This window comes from Squalius cephalus (genome assembly GCF_949319135.1).
Source record: "Squalius cephalus genome assembly, chromosome: 12".
NCBI classification, from domain to species: domain Eukaryota; kingdom Metazoa; phylum Chordata; class Actinopteri; order Cypriniformes; family Leuciscidae; genus Squalius; species Squalius cephalus.
The window spans coordinates 38,011,206-38,031,158 of NC_137133.1; the positions used below are offsets into that span (position 1 = coordinate 38,011,206).

The window sequence follows — 19,953 nt, forward strand, 5'->3', positions numbered from 1 at the left end:
TTCTGAGTTCATTTAAGGGATTCAATGAGTGACTACTGGGTGACGTTAAGAACTAGTCTAAGCAGTTTATGCAACTGGCCACCGTTCTACATTTTCTCAAAAAAAATTTAAATAAATAAAAAATACACAAAATTTCTCTAGGAAAAATGATTGATACAACAAGCAATTAGAGTTAACATGACTAAGTCTTAAAGGAGAACTCCGGTCAATTTTAACATTGAGCTCATTTTTTTGTACATTTGGAGTGCTGTCAATACAGAGAACAACGACAAAAATCGGTGTTGCCTACACCGAGTTATTCTATTTTTAAAATTTGCACCCTGTTGACTTCAATGGGGCAAGTACTAAACCTGCTTTTAGCCTCTTAACATCCTTGATGTGTCATTACAAGTGCACAGAAAATGTGAGTGATTCCTTCTGAGTGAACACGAGTGAGTCTGACTGCAGTAGATGTGAAAGATATGTATAAAAATGATGTTATTTAAGCCAGCGCAAATACCTTTGTTTACATCCTGTTTTTCGGTTGAAGTCCAAAGTAGTCGATTGCCGAGTTCACGCGCGTGATCATAGGTATTAAACCTATGCGTGTGAACTCTGCAATCGACTACTTTGGACTTCAACCGAAAAACAGGATGTAAACAAAGGTATTTGCGCTGGCTTAAATAACATCATTTTTATACATATCTTTCACATCTACTGCAGTCAGACTCACTCGTGTTCACTCAGAAGGAATCACTCACATTTTCTGTGCACTTGTAATGACACATCAAGGATGTTAAGAGGCTAAAAGCAGGTTTAGTACTTGCCCCATTGAAGTCAACAGGGTGCAAATTTTAAAAATAGAATAACTTGGTGTAGGCAACACCGATTTTTGTCGTTGTTCTCTGTATTGACAGCACTCCAAATGTACAAAAAAATGAGCTCAATGTTAAAATTGACCGGAGTTCTCCTTTAAGTTAATGATACATAACACTTAAATGTACAAATATAAGAGAAGACCCCATTTTGAAATGTTTATTTCACAAACCTAATAAATACGCCAACATTTTCAACATATTCAGCTCTTCAAACTGGTTGTTAAATATAATTGAAATGGGATGCATTTTCTTGATGGTGCAGGAACAAGCAGACATTTAAATAATAATAAAAAAGTAGCTTTTTGTCACTACTGACAAAGGACTGACATGGTTTAGGTTGGATAAATGTCATGCTCTGGAAACAGTTTATGAAGTTATTTCATGAGTGAAGCAGAAGCTTGTGGTGGTTTTAGTTTCATCTACTATTAAAAATCAAGTAAAGCTGAAATAATATGACCGACTTTACACCAGTGGTTCTCAACTCTGGCCCACTTTCCAGCAGATTTTTGCTCCATCTGTGATCAAACATGTAAAGGCTACTCAAGGTCTTCAGGATTACTAGGAAGTAACAGACAGGCGAGTTGGTCAAGGTTGGAGTGGATCTCGAAGGCCAGTGTTGAGAATCCCTGCTTTAGACAATTACAGACCAGGACTCAATCAGATGCACTGCCGTTCAAAAGTTTTGGATCTGTAAGATTTTTAATGTTCTTAAAATAAGTCTCTTCTGCTCACCAAGGCTCCATTTATTAGATTAAAAATACAAAAAAATCTATGTGAATATATAGTAAAATGTAATTTAATCCTGATCAACGCTGAATTTTCAGCATCATTACTCCAGTCTTCAGTGTCACATGATCCTTCAGAAATCATTATCATATGATGATCTGATGATCAAGAAACATTTATGATTATTATCAATGTTGAAAACAGTTGTGTACATTTTTATTTCAGGATTCTTTGATGAATAGAAAGCTTCTATTTCAGATAAATGCTGTTCTTTTGAACTTTCTATTCATCAAAGAATCCTGAAATAAAAATGAACAACTGTTTTCAACATTGATAATAATCATAAATGTTTCTTGATCATCAAATCATCATATTAGAGTGATTTCTGAAGGATCATGTGACACTGAAGACTGGAGTAATGATGCTGAACATTCAGCTTTGATCACAGGAATAAATTACATTTTAATATATATTAAAATAGAAAAGTTACATAAAATTTTCATAATATTTAACACTATAACAGTTTTTTTTTATCAAATAATTGCAGCCTTGGTGAGCAGAAGAGACTTCTTTTAAAAACAGTAAAAATCTCACCGATCCAAAACATTTGTAAACTTTACAGCATTTTACCGACAGAAATCGCTCTAAGCAGACACAGGATTTACAGGAGGTTATAAGTGAACTGTCCAGAGTTTCTGAGTTCATTTCTCAGTGGAGAAGGCCCTCTTCATGAGCGGTGGAGGCGTCTTGCCCGCCTCGTAGACGGAGTCCGGTGGAGGAGCGCTGAGACAGCACCAGTCTGGGACGCGGCCCGTCTGGTTATAGTAATCTCTGGACACCGAGCGACTCCCTAAAATGTCCTGCAATGCTCCAAATATAGCACCTACATGGGAAGAAACAAAGCATCCTTGAGTAAATGGCAGTAAACTGGGTAACACACTGGACCCTATCATACACCGAGCGCAATGCAGCGCCAGGCGCGACGCAAGTGTGTTTTGCTAGTTTCAGGCCAACGCAGTTTTCATTTTTCAAGTCCTGCGACACGTTGTTTAAATAGCAAATGTATTTGTGCTCATCTGTGGCCCATGGCCTGCTGGTCTGAGAACGAGTGTGTGTTCAGGAGCATTGATGAGCGTTGCTATTGAGGAACTGAAACACACACACACACACAGTCTGCTTATTACACACACACACACACACACACTCTCACACTCTCTCACACACACACACACACACACACACACACACACTCACACACACACACAGTCTGCTTATTACACACACACACACACACACACACACACACACAGTCTGCTTATTACACACACACACACACACACACTCTCACACTCTCTCACACACACACACACACACACAGTCTGCTTATTACACACACACACACACACACACACTCACACACACACACAGTCTGCTTATTACACACACACACTCACACACACACACACACAGTCTGCTTATTACACACACACACACACACACACTCACACACACACACACTCTCACACTCTCTCACACACACACACACACACAGTCTGCTTATTACACACACACACACACACACACACACTCACACACACTCTCACACTCTCTCACACACACACACACGAGCGCAACAGGCTTTTAAAGGGAATGTGAGATGAGACTCTGATTGGTTTATTGCACGTTACGCCCTAAACACACCCCTTACTCATTAAGAGAATAGAGATGACCCTTTTAGATCATGCGCCGGGAGTGTCAACCATTTTCCCCATCGTTAAACTAGCAAAAGTGGATTCAGACGCCCTAAGTGCGCTATAGGCCATGCGCTTAGATCCTTAAAATAGGGCCCTTTATTTTGATGGTCCCTTTTGAACATTCTGTTGACTATAAGTAACTTTGCATCTACACGTCATCTAACTCTCATTAGAGTATTAGTAGACTGTCTGCTTAATATCTGATAACTCTTTCTTGTGATGGTCCTTCAACAGACTTTCTACTGACTATTGGTAACTTTGCAACTACTTGTCAACTTATTATAACCCTAACCCTACCAGTCTACAAATACTCTACTAACACTCTAATGAGAGTTAGTAGGCATGTAGGTGCAACGTTACTCCATCAACAGAATGCGTTAAAGGTGCACTGTGTAATATTTAGGAGGATCTGTTGACAGGAATGCAATATCATGTATCTATGTTTTCAGTGGTGTATAAAGAGCTTACATAATGAACCGTTATGTGTTTATTAGCTTAGAATGAGGCGTTTCTCTCTACACACACCGCTTACATCCACATGTTTCTACAGGAGCCCTGAATGGACGAACGCTTTTCGTCACTGTTGTTCTTCACGCTAGCTAAAGTCAGCGAATAAAACACTGACACAATGATGAACAATTAAATATAATATTCGAAATAACATCGTTTTACTGATTAATTAAGTAAACCTAATTTCTTACTTTATCTTTGTAAAGAAACCTTTTTAACTGGCTACTCTCTGCTGTCTGAGACGACGACATCACTTCCTGTCGGCCACCGTAACTTCTGTTGGGTGCAATTCACAACCTCACCACTAGATGCGCTAAAAATCACACACTGCACCTTTAAAGTGGAAATTAAGCAGTCAGTCTAATTTACATAATTTAGTAAACTGATTTCCACTTTAATAAAATTTTTTTTTTTTTATAACAAACAAACATTTTGTTCTACTAAATAATGACCCAGCAGCTGATTGTGACATTTATAGCCTTAGAGTAAAGGGATTTGTGGTTTTTGATGTCACTTTGAATGATAGAACTGGCTAATTGACATATCGGCTCAAATAAGCAATTGGACTTATTATGGGCTCCTTTCAAGTTCGTCTTCCTCCATTTGAGAACAATATGTGTTCAAAAAGTAAAGAAATGCTTACATTACGCTGAGCGCACACACTCGGAGAAACGTACTATATCTATTTACCTCAGCTAAGACAACGTGACGTCACAGACGGCGGCACCCTTGCTCCAAAAGCTATAACAAAACATCCCCTTTTTCTTTAAAATGGTTACATTAATCGTTTTTGTTATTTTCTTTATTAAAGTGTTTACTACTAAATTATGTACCGTATTTTCCGGACTATAAGTCACACTTTTTTTCATAGTTTGGCTGGTCCTGCGACTTATATTCAGGTGCGACTTATATATCAAAATTAATTCAGACTGAGCTGAACCAAAAGAAAACATTACCGTCTACAGCCGCGAGAGGGCGCTCTAGTTGGCGGAGTTGTTCAGAAGCGACACCAAGGATGAAGAAAATGATGTGGAATGAGATCGCGGGAGCTTGGTGAACTTGTTTACTGGTAACTTGCTTGTTGGACTCGCTGGCTTATGTTAATTTAGCCTATTCAGCCTCCCAGGTATATGTTCTTTATGCTATTGTGTAGCTGAATAACTGTTAATGTGTTGCGTTAACATACCGGACACCTAACGTTACTCAGCCTGTTGTTCTGTGTGCTACTGTGTAGTTGAATAACTTGCCTTTCCAGATTAAATGTCTGTTCTTGGTCTTGGATTTTCTGAAAAAAATTTCTAAATAAATGCGACTTATAGTCCAGTGCGACTTATATATGTTTTTTTCCTCTTCATGACGCATTTTTTGACTGATGCGACTTATACTCGGGAGCGACTTATAGTCCGGAAAATACGGTAAACTTGACTGACTGCTTCATTTCCACTTTAAAGGTGCAGTATGTAAGTTTTTCACTCTACTAAAGCATAAAAATACCATAATATGTTTGCATATATTGAGGAAACATGCTAAGTTCACACACTCGTTTCTCTGTAAAACACTTCTACTGCCAGTTATTTTACTTTGAAATGTGTGTTTCCAGGCTGGAATGTGTGTTATTGTTTTGGTCTGTGATACCGCATGTTTTCATTGTCCATTGCGCTGGTTCCTGTTGCGTGTCTCAAACGGGCGACCCGTGTGAGTGTCGAGTCTGAGGAGGCGGGAGAAACGACGATCTCTGATATTTTGAATTTGGAGTGCAGTTCCTATTTCCACCACTAGTTGTCATTCTTACAGACTGCACCTTTAAAGGGACCATCAAAAAAAAGTGAAACCGAAAACTGTATTCATCATTTCTCGTCCCATGGAGAGGTCAGGAGTCTCTAAAGCCATGCGTGTCCGCGCTCACCTCCTAGCCAGGCGGTGCAGTTGGGTTTAGCGGGCGGGCTGTGGATTCGGAAGCTCTTGGTCGCGAGAGCATCATGGTACTTGGGTTTCTCCACCAGCGAGCGGATCTCAGCCAGGAGTCGGTGCAGGAATCCGGGAAGCATGGCCGTACCACCGATGATCACCAAGTTCTCTGACAGAACCTTGCGAGTGTCGATGGGACACTAGTGTGGTACAAACGAAACACAAATAAACAAGGTGAATGCTGGGAAAAGTGAGAATTGCAAAGACGCAGGGTGGATGATTACTAGGGTGTTCCTTTGTGATTATATACACACTGCCAGTCAAAGGTTTTGGATTGGTAAGATTTTTAAAAGAAGTCTCTTCTGCTCACCAAGGCTGCAGTAATATTGTTAAATATTATGACAAATTTAAATAACAGTTTTCTATGTGAATATATAGTAAAGTGTAATTTATTCCTGTGATCAAAGCTGAATGTTCAGCATCATTACTCCAGTCTTCAGTGTCACATGATCCTTCAGAAATCACTCTAATATGATGATTTGATGATCAAGAAACATTTATGATTATTATCAGTGTTGAAAACAGTCATATTTCTGGGAACATTTTATTTTTCAGGATTCTTTGATGAATAGAAAGTTCAAAAGAACAGCATTTATTTGAAATAGAATCTTTTGTAACATTATAAAATGTCTTTACTGCCACTTTTGATCAATTTATTTCATCCTTGGTGAAAAAAAAAAGCAAATAACTGTTTTCAACATGATTTCTGAAGGATCATGTGACACTGAAGACTGGAGTAATGCTGAAAGTTCAGCTTTGATCACAGGAATAAATTACACTTTACTATATATTCACATAGACAACAGCTGATTTACATTATAATAATATTTCCAAATTTTACGTTTTTTTTTTTTTTTTTTAGCAAATAAATGAACAAATAAAAAAACATTGAACATTTTACCAATCCAAAACTTTTGACTGGTAGTGTACATAAGTAACGCATATGGTTTTGGCTATATAAACAAACTAAACAATTAACGATGCACCGAAATTCGGGCCAATGAATTTTTTTGACCAAAATCGTTGATGTTTCCAGTTTTTCTCAGTGGCTTTGGGACATTTCTCAGATCACAACTGACATTCTCAAAACTACTTGTTCAACCTCCACATTATCTAGTCACTTGTGCACATCATAACAGCAATTTCTCATTCTAAATAAGTAAATAAACAAGGTGAATGCTGGGAAAAGAAACACAAAACGACACATTTACACGTAACGTCACATTTACCTCAGAAAACCTTTCAGTGTCCATAAACTCCATAGAAAAATAACTCTAGAGAGGACCGTTCTGATACAGACATGCACTAGATTACATATATTTTTATTTAATCTGTTGTCTTCATTATTTAATGTATGTTTGGTTACACTTTATTTTAAGGTGTCATTGTTACAGTGTAATTATATATTTAAGAAGTATGTAATATTATTTAACTACATGTACTTACTATAGGTTTAGGGTATGATTAAGATTTGGTTGAGGGTTAGTTGCATGTAATTATGCATAATTTACTGTTATTACTATGATGTAACATATGTAACAAGGACACTGTAAAATAAAGTGTTACTGTATGTTCGAATAAATCCGTCATGTTATTACAGCCATCGTTTAAATGTTTATATTTCAACAACAAATCGGAGTAGAAACAATTACATCATAAAAAGTTTCATTAAGTGTAATTTAAACGTTAATAAAGCAACTCAGTTTGATTATTAAATAAATATGAAGATTAATTTTCAGTTTTTAGCTAAATAAAAACTTTAAGTTTCAGTGTTTCAGTAAAAATTTCATTTCGATGCATCACTACAAACAATCAACATATACGATTTTTCAATTGTACTTGTCATTAGAAGGAACTTTTCTTTAGGACTTTTTCTCCCATTCATCCGACTTGCCATTCGCTTCAGAGACTTTTCCAAGACTTTGCCACGGCACACAACAGGCTGATCTAAAGATCTCACATGTTATACCTTAACCAGAGTGTCCAGCATTAGCGTGGCGATGGACTTCTCCTCATTATCCTGCTCGAACAGCATCTCAGCCACAGAGTCTCTGGAAAACCGGCAGAATGTGGGTCAGATTAACAAACAATAACCGAGAGCGTCCCGGTTAACAGGACAGAGCTCGGAGACAATGGTGAGAACGTGTCACTTCACTTGCAGCTCATTAATCTCAGATCAAATATGTGACCTTGAGTGATATGAATTGGGGGGAAAAAGCAGATCATCGCATCTGGTTTGAAGGTTTTTACCTGATGAAACCCTTGACATGCAGAATCTTCTGCCCATCCAGTGGATATTCCACATCTGGAGGAGGAGCCGGTCTCTGGCGGACCAATGAGAACCAACTGTGAGTATTCTGACGTCTAATAATTCCACTTCCATTCTTACATTGAGAACGCAAAGCAGGTCAAACAAGCAGGACAGTCAAAGTTAATGTATCAGCTTGTGTGACGCCTTAATAACTGACTTGATAAAACAAATATAATTCATTTTTAATTCAATTTAATCCTGAATGTTTCTGTATCTATTCCTTCATTTATTTTTTTGTATTTATTTAAAATTAATTTTTCTTTTTTAATATTATATATATATATATATATATATATATATATATATATATATATATATATATATATATTAAAAAAGAAAAATGTATTTTTTAATATATATATATATATATATATATATATATATATATATATATATATATATATATATATATATATATATTTAAAAAATATATATATATTTTTAAATAATATAATAAATAATGTATGCATTCTTTCATTTCTATATTTATTTATAGAGGAGAAGAAAGTGAATGTGTATATATATATATATATATATATATATATATATATATATATATATATATATATAATGTATCAACTTGTGTGATTAATACACCATATATAAAAAATATCAAATAAAGACGGAACATTTCACAAAAGTATTATTCTTTTAGTTTGATAAGGGATTTTATGTTTCGCTAAAAATGTTATCTTGATTTATTTATTCATTTTTAAACAATCATGGCAAGAACCATTGCAGACCCAAACCTGCAGAAATTAAACATAAATAAATAAATGTAACAATAGGAAAATAAAGAAATAACTGACTCAATAAAACAAATTAAAATTCATTTTTTTAATTAAATTTAATACTGAATGTATCTGTATTTTTTTTCCAAAATGTATACTATTTTAAAATTAATTTTTATGATTTTTAACTTATATATATATATTTTTTTTTTTATTTTTTTTTTTATTAATTTAAACATTTCATTTCTATATTTATTTATAGAGAAGAACGTGAATAACAAAAGTCCCACAATTAACAAACTATATAAACCATTTAAGATTAAATACATGACAAAATGAATAAAAAAATGTTCAGCTGAATCTTTTTTTAATACATCAGTTAAACAATAAAATAAGTATAAAATCTTGTCTATTTACATTAAAAAGTCCTTAGTTTGACAAGAAAGCATGATGGAGGTTGTGTTGTGTTGAAGAGTGAATGTTTGAGAGTATGTTTGCTAATATTTATATCAGTTACACATGTAAATCGACTGACAGTTTTAACAGAGTTTAAAGCGTGTTCTCTGACCTCAGCTGATCCATCCATGTTGAACTTGGCCTCCTGGATCTTCATTCCTCTCTGCAGGTCACTGACAAAACACGTGCGCACTAAACAGACAAGACAACAACACGGTTAGTCCTTAAAGTCAACATAACACAGTGTTTGAAACCCATTTTACTTTACAGCTTTTACAAGAACAAATGTTATGCAGGTCTTGATTTTATGCATGGGGAATGTTAGTGAAAAGCATCTCTATATGACAAACCTTTGATATCCTCCACTACATCTTCTGGAATAGTGCCTGTAACAAACACCAACAGATAATCAGACCGCAAACCAGAACAAACACGGTATTAACCCTATAAAGCTACTGGATCATATTTCATAGGCCTCTAAATGATCAAAACTTGCTGTCACACTCAATCTCCTCAGTCCTTCTGTCTCTGATTGATAGTTTAGACTCTTTTATCAAGTAAAAGTCTTTTAGTATAATTGTACAAACGTCCTTCCTCAGCTCGTGCTTCACGAGTCTTTCTGTGTCAAATCTGGACTGATTTTATCAAGTAAACGCAAGAATAACTTGAACTGTGCTTGTCCTTTAGACAAGTAAACCGGTCATTCACTTCATCTGGAAAAAATTAGATTTTTGGTGATGTAAATATGATTTATTCTGAAGCAATATTCCCATCAGTGTTCTATCAGCTTTGACATTTAAATCTGCATATTTGTGATATTTACATATAGTGTACATTACATACATACGTGTAATTATATACAGTCAAACCTAAATTTATTCAGACACCCTCAACATTTCTCACATTATCAGTTTATTCGCTATAGTTTAGAAAATGGTGATAAAATATGAGTTATGAACTCAGTTGATATTTGACTGGTTTTGTCCGTCCTTCTGTTAGACTGTCTCACACATGAATTATGTTGAATATCTGTCAGCTGTTAAATTTAACTACACAATTAGATAATACCAGTTTAGCTCAACCAATCACCAAGCAATGCTTCATTGTGTTCAGTCTGTGTGTAAAAAGAGCATTAGCAATTAAAGAAAACACACTTCAGCAAAACATGATCAGCTCAAAGTTATGAATCATTTTTGCTCCCAAATTTGTATAAATTTTACTGGTAGGAAGCATTTATGGGTATAATATGTCACGGTTTACTTTATTTGTGTCCTGCACCCACTAGTAAAAAAATATCAAAAATTATGTAACACTGCTTATATGTAACACTGCGGATATGTAACACTGCGGATATGTAACACTGCGGATATGTAACACTGCGGATATGTAACACTGCGGATATGTAACACTGCGGATATGTAACACTGCGGATATGTAACACTGCGAATATGTAACACTGCGAATATGTAACACTGCGAATATGTAACACTGCTTATATGTAACACTGCTTATATGTAACACTGCGGATATGTAACACTGCGGATATGTAACACTGCGGATATGTAACACTGCGTATATGTAACACTGCTTATATGTAACACTGCGTATATGTAACACTGCGTATATGTAACACTGCTTATATGTAACACTGCTTATATGTAACACTGCTTATATGTAACACTGCGTATATGTAACACTGCTTATATGTAACACTGCTTATATGTAACACTGCGGATATGTAACACTGCTTATATGTAACACTGCGGATATGTAACACTTATATGTAACTAATAGGTAACACTGCTTATATGTAACAACAGTGTGTCTTACTGATGACGGCGGGGTTGAGGCCGGTGCCGGAGTCGGTGTCCAGCATGCATTGCTCACTCAGCAGTGTGTGCAGCTCCCTAAAGACCACACACACAACACACACACACACACACACACACACACACACACACACTGAGAACACCAGCAGCTTTATCTTACACACAGCCTTGATTCATGCCACGCTGGACTTACTTATGAATGGCTTTTCCAGCCATTGGCAGAGCCTCCCATGCGGACAGGATCGGGATGCCCTCATAGATCTAGTGCACTGTTAAAGTCATGTAACCTGATAATGATAAAACTGCTTTGAAACAATCTGTATTGTATAAAGCACTATTGAAATAATCCTGACTTGACTTGAACAACAGCACTGATGAATCATTCACAATATGATCAGGAGTGTGTTTCCCGTACAACACCGTAACTCGCTGGTTAACTACTATAGTGCGATGCATCGTTGAAGAAATCAACTAGCGAGTCACAACTGTTTCCCGAAACCATATTGCCGCAAATTGGTCGTTCAACCACGTTGGTTAATGACGTCACGCAGGTGTTGAAGTGATAACTAATTTTAATGAATCTGTTTGAGATCGAATTAACGCTAGATGTTTTGCTATAAACTACAGACATGCATCTGAGGACTATTTCTCATTTTTCTCAGTTATTTTGCTTTATTTCCAGATTCAATCATAGACTCGTTCTTACACTAGAGCTCGTTCACACATGTGCACTCTTCAAAAACTGCGCTTTAAATCTCTGAACAAACTAAAAGACGTAAATGACATTTGTATGTATTCTAAATAAAAGATATAGATTACACTGAATGTCAGCTTGCTTATTTTGCTCAAGATCAGGATTTATTGAGTCCACATGTCATGATAACAAGAAACTGCTTCTAACCACAGGTCGAGAGCGTTGTTCAAACACACAACTTCGCGATGGTGTTTGCGAATGTTCATTGGAACGATGGTTTCGGGAAACACAGACTCGTTAAACTGCTGTGCTGAAGCGACAGAACTTGTGAACATGCTTTCGGGAAACACACCCCAGGACGACAGTAAACAGAGTCAAAGAAGTTTCAAAGCGTATTTGCTGTCAAAGGATCCTGGTAAGACCAGCGTCTCAGTGTATCCACAATCCATGACGAGAGCCGACTGGATTCCCAGAGACATGAGAGACATCAGGTGACCGGGAGCAAACAGGACCGACGGGACCTGCAATACAGATGAGTTTCAAGTTTGTTTTTATTTATATAGCACATTTAAACAGCAAACATGGCTGACCAAAGTGCTGAACTAAACACAAGATAAAGAGACGAGGGCAACCACACATTCATGACAGAAGCTCACAATGAATTAAAAGCTAAAGTAAAACAGTAGGTTTTAAGAGAAGATTTAAAAACAGTTAAAGACTGCCGATCTGATGTAAACCGGAAAGCTGTTCCACAGCCACAGACAAAAGATTGGAATCAGTAAGATTTCTTCTGCTCAAGGCTGCATTTATTTGATCAAAAATACAGTAAAAACAGTGAAATATTATTCCAATGTAAATCATCTGTTGTCTATGTGAATATATAGTAAAGTGTAATTTATTCCTGTGATCAAAGCTGAATTTCAGCATCATTACTCCAGCCTTCAGTGTCACATGATCCTTCAGAAATCACTCTAATATGAGGATTTGATGCTCAAGAAACATTTATGATTATTATCAGTGTTGAAAACAGTCATATGTTTGTGGAAACACTCATACATTTTATTTTTCAGGATTCTTTGATGAATAGTAAGTTCAAAAGAACAGCATTTACTTCACATAGAATCTTTTTTAACATTATAAATAATGTTACAAAATGTTACAGTTTCCACAAAAATAGCATGTTGCTTACATTATTTAGCACATTGCTAGAATGTTTAAACATGTTGTTAATATGAATTAACACTATATTAACAGATCACTGGATGGCTGAAATACAGTAAAGCACAGTACTGAAGTTGTTTTTTTTAAAGCATTCAAACTGAGTCTATTTTAACAACAAAAAATTCCACTGCGAGAATCTGTGTTCTCCAAGTTTCAACTGGGTGTGGAATCCCAGATCAGAGTCTAAACAATCTGTTTTGAGTTTCATAATGCGAATCTGTACGTCAGACTGATTCGTCTGTTCGATGCGAATCACCTGATCTTTTGATTTGAGTTCAGCCAGTTTTAGCTGAATCCACAGTGGAATGTTGATGAAAACAGAAACCGCTGCGAGCCGAGGATGACTTTACCTCGAAGTGCTTGAAGAAGACTCTGGAGAGCGTCTCTCTGAAGTGTGAGGGGCAGAGGAGGGATTCGATGATGACCACGCGCCGGTCTCGAGGGTTCACCAGCAGATGCCTGAGGAGAAACAGCATCATGTGTTCAGATCATGAGCGAGGAATACACTGAGCTATCTCAGGGCTCCAGAACAACATTTGAGGGCAGTAGCAACACAACTAAGTTGACTTGATTTGGCAGCTCTGGGGGGATTTTTAATCATACAGTTAATTCAATTATAAAACTACTATTGTTTTGCATTAATAATCGCGGTTACTAATAATATTACTTGTTTGTTTATTGGAAATTTGACAGTAAAGCACTAAGCTTTAAATTAACTTTTATTAACAACAGTGTTGTGCAAAAAACAAATTTTTATAGGGATAATGTAAATATACTCCTATTACTTGTGCCGTTGTTTTTCTATAGTATCATCCTGGACTGACCGACAGCTTCCGCGATTATAAAAGGAGCGCTTTATACTTGCTTTCTGTGTAATTCAGTCACAATTTGAAGAAAAGTTTTAGTTTTTCATGAGAATTTGTGATTTCCTACTTTTTTCTCCATATATTAGGGAGTGGAAAAGGCTAACGTAAGTCAATAAGTGCCTATGCCGCCATCTTCCGGTCAGTCTTTTTTTTAAAGTCCCCCTGTAGTCAATAATTGTATTCCGTAAAACTCATCTTTGATCACCAAAATTACACATTTAAGAGTTTTTTCCTTGGAAAAAAATTCTTCATGCCTTAAAATATCTTGACTGTAACTCGACACCCTTGCCTCATTTAGTATGCGCGGTTCTATGAATATGCAAATGAGCCCCGTCTCCACTCACTCCCTCAGCTCAGAGATCCACTGGTTGACGATCACACGTTGATCTGATTGGCTACAAGGTAGTAGTGATCGACCGATGTATCGGTTTACCGATATTTTTACCGATATTTAAGCATTTTCACATAATCGGGTATCGGTTTTGTAATATCGGATTCGCCGATAAACGGCGCCATCTTGTGGCCGTTTTGAGAATTCCGCCATTGCAGCCCGCGTCTGAGGAGATCAGTCAACAACAACTCTGTGCACAGGTAAAACATGTTCTGCTTGCTTTGCTTTAATTATTCAACTTTATTTAACATAGCAGACATGCAGAAATGAGATTTGAGACATGAATGCCTGATATAGTTTATTTATGCAGCTTGGTTCTAAAATATTGAGACGAACTCATGGAGTCACGTAGCGAAATCCGTCATGTCCTGCCCCAATAAAGACGTAAATTTACATGGATTAAATAAAACAGACATGAATGAGTGCATGTTGAAAATAAAAGCGCTGAATTTTAATTCTCTATCTGTTGTATTTGCTCACCATTAGTCTCGAGAAAAAAGTTCGTCCATATTGCTGAGCACTCACTGGGTTGATGACCAGGAATGCTCAAGCACGGCGACTGCATGAAACTTTTGACAAGATTATCTCGTTTAAACACCCTAAATTGTATTATCATTTACTACATAACCATTATTTCGCTAATACAAATCTAAATAAATACCGCTCTGTGGAAATTAATTATTTATTATCTCCACGCGCGATCGCGGTTGAGTAGCCTAAGTTATAGTTCTGTGTAAATGCATAGATAAACAGCACTTTGTCAGAAAGGATTTCATTAATAACGTACTAGTTGGAAAATGCAAATATGCTGTTTTGTTTGTTACTTTCCTGACAATGTTATATTCCAGCTAATATTATTCAGTGAATTAATATTACCCAGTGAATTATTCCTCACTCTTTAAACCTATTAAACGGCACATAAACCTTCTAAAACTGTTTTAAAATGAATTACATTTCAATACAAAATACAATACAAAAAATACCTCCAACATGTGGAACCACTTAAAGATACATCACTCAACTATCTTTGAATATATGTTAGAATAATTTTTGTGCTTTATTTTTTACCTCATCAAAGCTTTTATTTTTAAACAAAGACACTTAGTAACAGTGCACTTTATTTTTTGGACTCAGACCCCTCTATTTATTTGTGTATAAATATAAAGTTTTTTTATGTATGCAAGGAGGGAGTGATTGTTATAAATAAAATTGTTTGTTCTGTTCATTTGTGTTGTAATAATTGTGTCAAAAACAGAAGTATAACAGTAAATAAATATCGGTTCTGCATATCGGTAATCGGCACATAAACATGCAAATAATCGGTATCGGTTATAAAAAATCAATATCGGTCGATCACTACAAGGTAGTTTGTGACGTCAGAAACACCAGCGATTTCAAAGCGTGTTTTTGAGACTGTCTTTGGTTCACTGCAGTTTTAAGGAGGAAATACTCAGCAATGCTGTCGACTTATGAACTTACACATGCTTTGTCTTAAAGCAGATTAAAAACACCACATAGACACATAAACAACATTAAAAGCTGGATTTACACCACAGGGGGACTTTAAATCAAATTATTTGTTTGCCACAAAGTTGCCAAAAAGTATGTGATGCACTTGAAAGCCATTGGAAAGTGCTTGAATTTCACTCTCAAACGGTTGCATGAACCCTGAGATGAATAATGAAAAAAAAAAAAAAGCATTCTGCCACAATACCATGGTTACACTTATCGTTACTACATTAAATCAATGGTGAATGCTGGTGATTTGTGGAGTGAAAAGCCTACTTTAACTTCATGACTCAGTGTTTTTCCAGATTTCCCAAGTCATATGCAACATAAAAGGCAGCTCTTATCCGTTGGGAAACGTGGTGGTGGCACCAGTGCGACCTCAAGCAAAATTTAGTCAACCAGCAAGAAAAAAGATCACAAAATGCAACCATTTGGTCCCTGATGACTGACTCTCATACTGACTCTCATACCTGAAGTACAGCAGGTGGACAAACTCCTTCAGGATGGTGTACAGCTCCTCAGTGTTGATGTTGTACTGGACGACTCGAACGGCCTGGAGACACGATCATGTAAAGACGCATGAAATTGGAATATTGCATCGTTATGTTGATAAGGGTGCACATCATTATTGTTTTAATAATCTTGAATCAGAACAAGTTCCTCTTGCAGCATCTCTTCTCTGATGACGAGGGCGGGGCAACCTGTCACTCACATGAGATCAGCCAATAGCAAACCACAACCATCCAATCAATTCCCCACAGACACAATCAAGCCCCGCCCACATTTGTTCTTGTTTGAGACGCGTTTCGGCACACACAATAGGAAAGAAAGGTGCATAACTTCCATTTCATGTTGACTTAGATAATATAGACATAGATAATATTACATTTTAAAGCATTTGTTACAGCAAATGTTGTCTGGTAAATATGATTATGTTTATTAATTATGATTATAAAGAGAAGAGGAGATTATGAGACCTCTTGAGATCCAGGGTGTTTAATTTCACTGGGAATGATGAATCTCGGCCCAGTCTCGCCAGCAAAGCCACATCTACACATTACAAACACAAGAGAACAAAACCAGATCAGCACAAACACATATTTCCGTGTGTCTCATATGTGATGAAGTTTGCGTCATTGATTCTATATAATACTTTTGTTAGTGATTAATTATCAGCAATTTAATAACGCACTGATTAATCGGGACGTTTAACTCATGCGGGTCTCATATCGTATAATTTGACTAAAACATCGACTTTATTTACATTCTATGAACGCGACGCACTAATAACAGTCACTTACTTTGTGTACGCCGCTCCTAAATCAATGACTACGGCTGTCTTCTCCCCTCCACTGCCCAGGCCTTCAAACAAGGGCATTTTATCAATAGAAATAATTTAGCAATAGAGAAAAAATGAGATTAATATTGTGTAAACACAACGCTGACACTCATAGCATCACAGAGAAGGGCGGGGTCCTTCGCAATGGCTGCCTTGCATTCGCCTGAATAAAAATATTGTCGGCAACAGTAAATAAACCAAATAATCGAACACCCAAACATTTTCTAAACGTTTACATGATCATTCTGTTGTACAATTTTTATGTGTGCCGACATATGTATGTGTTTAATGAAAAGCGTTCTGCATGAACTGATCTGAGAACAGTTTTTCACAGTTTACTGTCCGTTTGAATGCGTGGGATTTGGGCGGGTGAAGCTGAACCCAGATCAGCTCTCCGTGGACACTTTGAGCCAAGGCGCCTTCAGAAATTAATTTGACGAATCACTACTTTTAAAGGGATAATTCACCCAAAAATGAAAATTCTGTCATCATTTAAACACCCTCAAGTTGTTCCAGACCTGTATGAGTTTATTTGTTCTGCTGAACACAATGGAAGATATTTTGAAGAATGTTTGTATTGTAACCAAACAGTTGTGCTGCACCATTTTATGGAAGCTTGTTTCTGCCCCCAGAGAATAAAACATTTTAAAAGATAATTGCAACTTTTTATCTCACAATTGCAAGTTTACATCTCTCAATTCTGACTTTATTTCTCAGAATTGCAAGATATAAAGTCAGAATTGCGTGATACAAAGTCGCAAATGCATGTTATAAAGTCAGAATTGCAAGATAAACTCACAATTGCTAGAAATAAACACGCAATTCTGACTTTTTTTCTTGCAATTGCGAGTTTATATCATGGAATTCTGACTTTTTAACACACAATTGCATGTTATAAAGTCAGAATTGTGAGATACAAACATGCAATTCTGAGAAAAAAGTCAGAATTGCGGGTTTATTGCACATTTATATCTCACAATTCTGACTTAATAACACGCAATTGCGTAGCCTGGTTAAAACCAGACCATTCTCAGTAGTAACTGAGTTATGGTCTGGCAAAGCTTCATTAATAACTCATTTCCAAAGGGGCGTCACCAACGGACGTCGCTCAAATGCCTCTGGGCGCAGTTGGATAGACCTAAAACCAATCAGAGCGATCGTCATCGTGTAAAGCCATATGCTGCGTCCCAATTCGCCTAAGTTACACTATACGCCATAAAAGTATGTACTCTTTTTGTGAAGAAAAGGTATTTACTTAGCAAAAAAGTAGGCAAGCTTTGGGACATACTACTTCGTCATCTTTATCGGACGGATCTGTCGCGTACGTGCGTCCTGTCACGTAAACTGCCCTGTCAATCATCGTGTCACAGTTAAAATCCTCTATTAAATCTAATTTAATTTCCTACCGTTTCGGAGAGAAATGTAGTAGCACGTTCATCTGCCAGTGGGTCTTTCATGGAGACTGTCCTCATGTGTTTGCAATTTGAATATAATAATGCATTTAAAAGTTGACCGGACGTCGCTCAAATGCCTCTGGGCGCAATTGGATAGACCTAAAACCAATCAGAGCGATCGTCATCGTGTAAAGCCCGCCTCAACGTTTCTGATTGGTGCCTCGATTTGGACGGATTAGAAATGGGCTTGAATGAGCTCTTTGCCAGACTACTTGCAGAGCAAATCTAAATTTGCCGGAAGTTGTCTGGGTTTTCTCAGGCTAGCAATTGCGACTTTATATCACGCAATTCAGAATTGTGAGATAAAAAGTCGCAAGTACCTTTTTTATTGTTTATCGTACTAATGCAAATAAAGTTCGTTTTTGAGAGGGAAACATGTCAAATAGTTGTATCAATGTATCAAATGTTGTTAAACAAATACTTGCCTATAGACTATTTAAAGGTGCAGTGTGTAATTATTAGCGGCATCTAGGTGGCCAACAGGAAGTGATGTCGTCGTCTGAGACAGCAGAGAGCAGCAGTTCAACAATGAGGTTTCTTTACAAAGATAAATTAAGAAATTAGGTTTACTTAATCATTAAGTAAAACGATATGTTATTGTGAATATTATTGTTACTTTATATTATTGTCATCATTATGTCAGTGTTTTATTCAGGGGGGTAATGTTTCATAAAAAACTGAAGCTTCCCCGGGCGCCGCCATTGATTAGCGGACCATCACCTGCTGTTAGCATTCCATTGACTCCCATTCATTTTGGCGTCACTTTGACAGCGAATAATTTAACATCTGAGGTGTTTAAAGACTCCATTTGTCCATTATTTATTTCTAAAGAAACACGAAAATGTATAAAAGGCTCCATTATGTTATGGCCCCGTAGAAGCAGTTTTTGTAAAAAATAGGCTAACGATTGCGTCATAACCACGCGACTCTCTGTCGCACAGTAGAGAGATTACCGTATGGACAGGAGGAGAAGGAGTAGACACCTCCTACTCACACTCTCCGTCTCTGCAAGATTCGGAAGGGAATGATTCAGATTTCTCTCGGCACAGCTACTAGAAGACAGACGGGTTGCTCACGTCACATCTACGTCGTCAAGCTCAGTTTGAGTCTGCGCAGTCGCTCAGCCATCAGGAAGTGAGTGCTTCTAATTGACTTCACTTTTCTCCATTGAATCCAATGGGGTCGCTGTGTCCATTTCTTTTACTGTCTATAATTTTATTCGCTGACTTTAGCTAGCTTTTTTGCATGAAGAACAACATAGTGATGAAACGCCTGTGTCCGTTCAGGGCTCCTGTAGAAACATGTGGATGTAAGCGGACCCGCAGTGTGTGTGGAGA

General features: G+C 36.8%; 1 protein-coding gene across 1 annotated transcript; it reads right to left on the reverse strand.

Moving 5' to 3' along the window:
- Positions 1-999: 999 nt before the first annotated feature.
- Positions 1,000-17,311, reverse strand: actr10 (actin related protein 10). Its single transcript, XM_079889420.1, has 13 exons — positions 17,125-17,311; positions 16,801-16,873; positions 16,294-16,376; positions 13,408-13,516; positions 12,250-12,357; positions 11,336-11,403; positions 11,144-11,220; positions 9,664-9,699; positions 9,426-9,505; positions 8,066-8,139; positions 7,785-7,866; positions 5,754-5,955; positions 1,000-2,466 (listed from the first exon to the last, which is right to left on the reverse strand). Exons 1-13 carry the CDS (start codon positions 17,199-17,201, stop codon positions 2,285-2,287), a joined length of 1,251 nt encoding a protein of 416 aa, XP_079745546.1. The 5' UTR covers positions 17,202-17,311; the 3' UTR covers positions 1,000-2,284.
- Between the last annotated feature and the right edge of the window lie 2,642 nt (positions 17,312-19,953).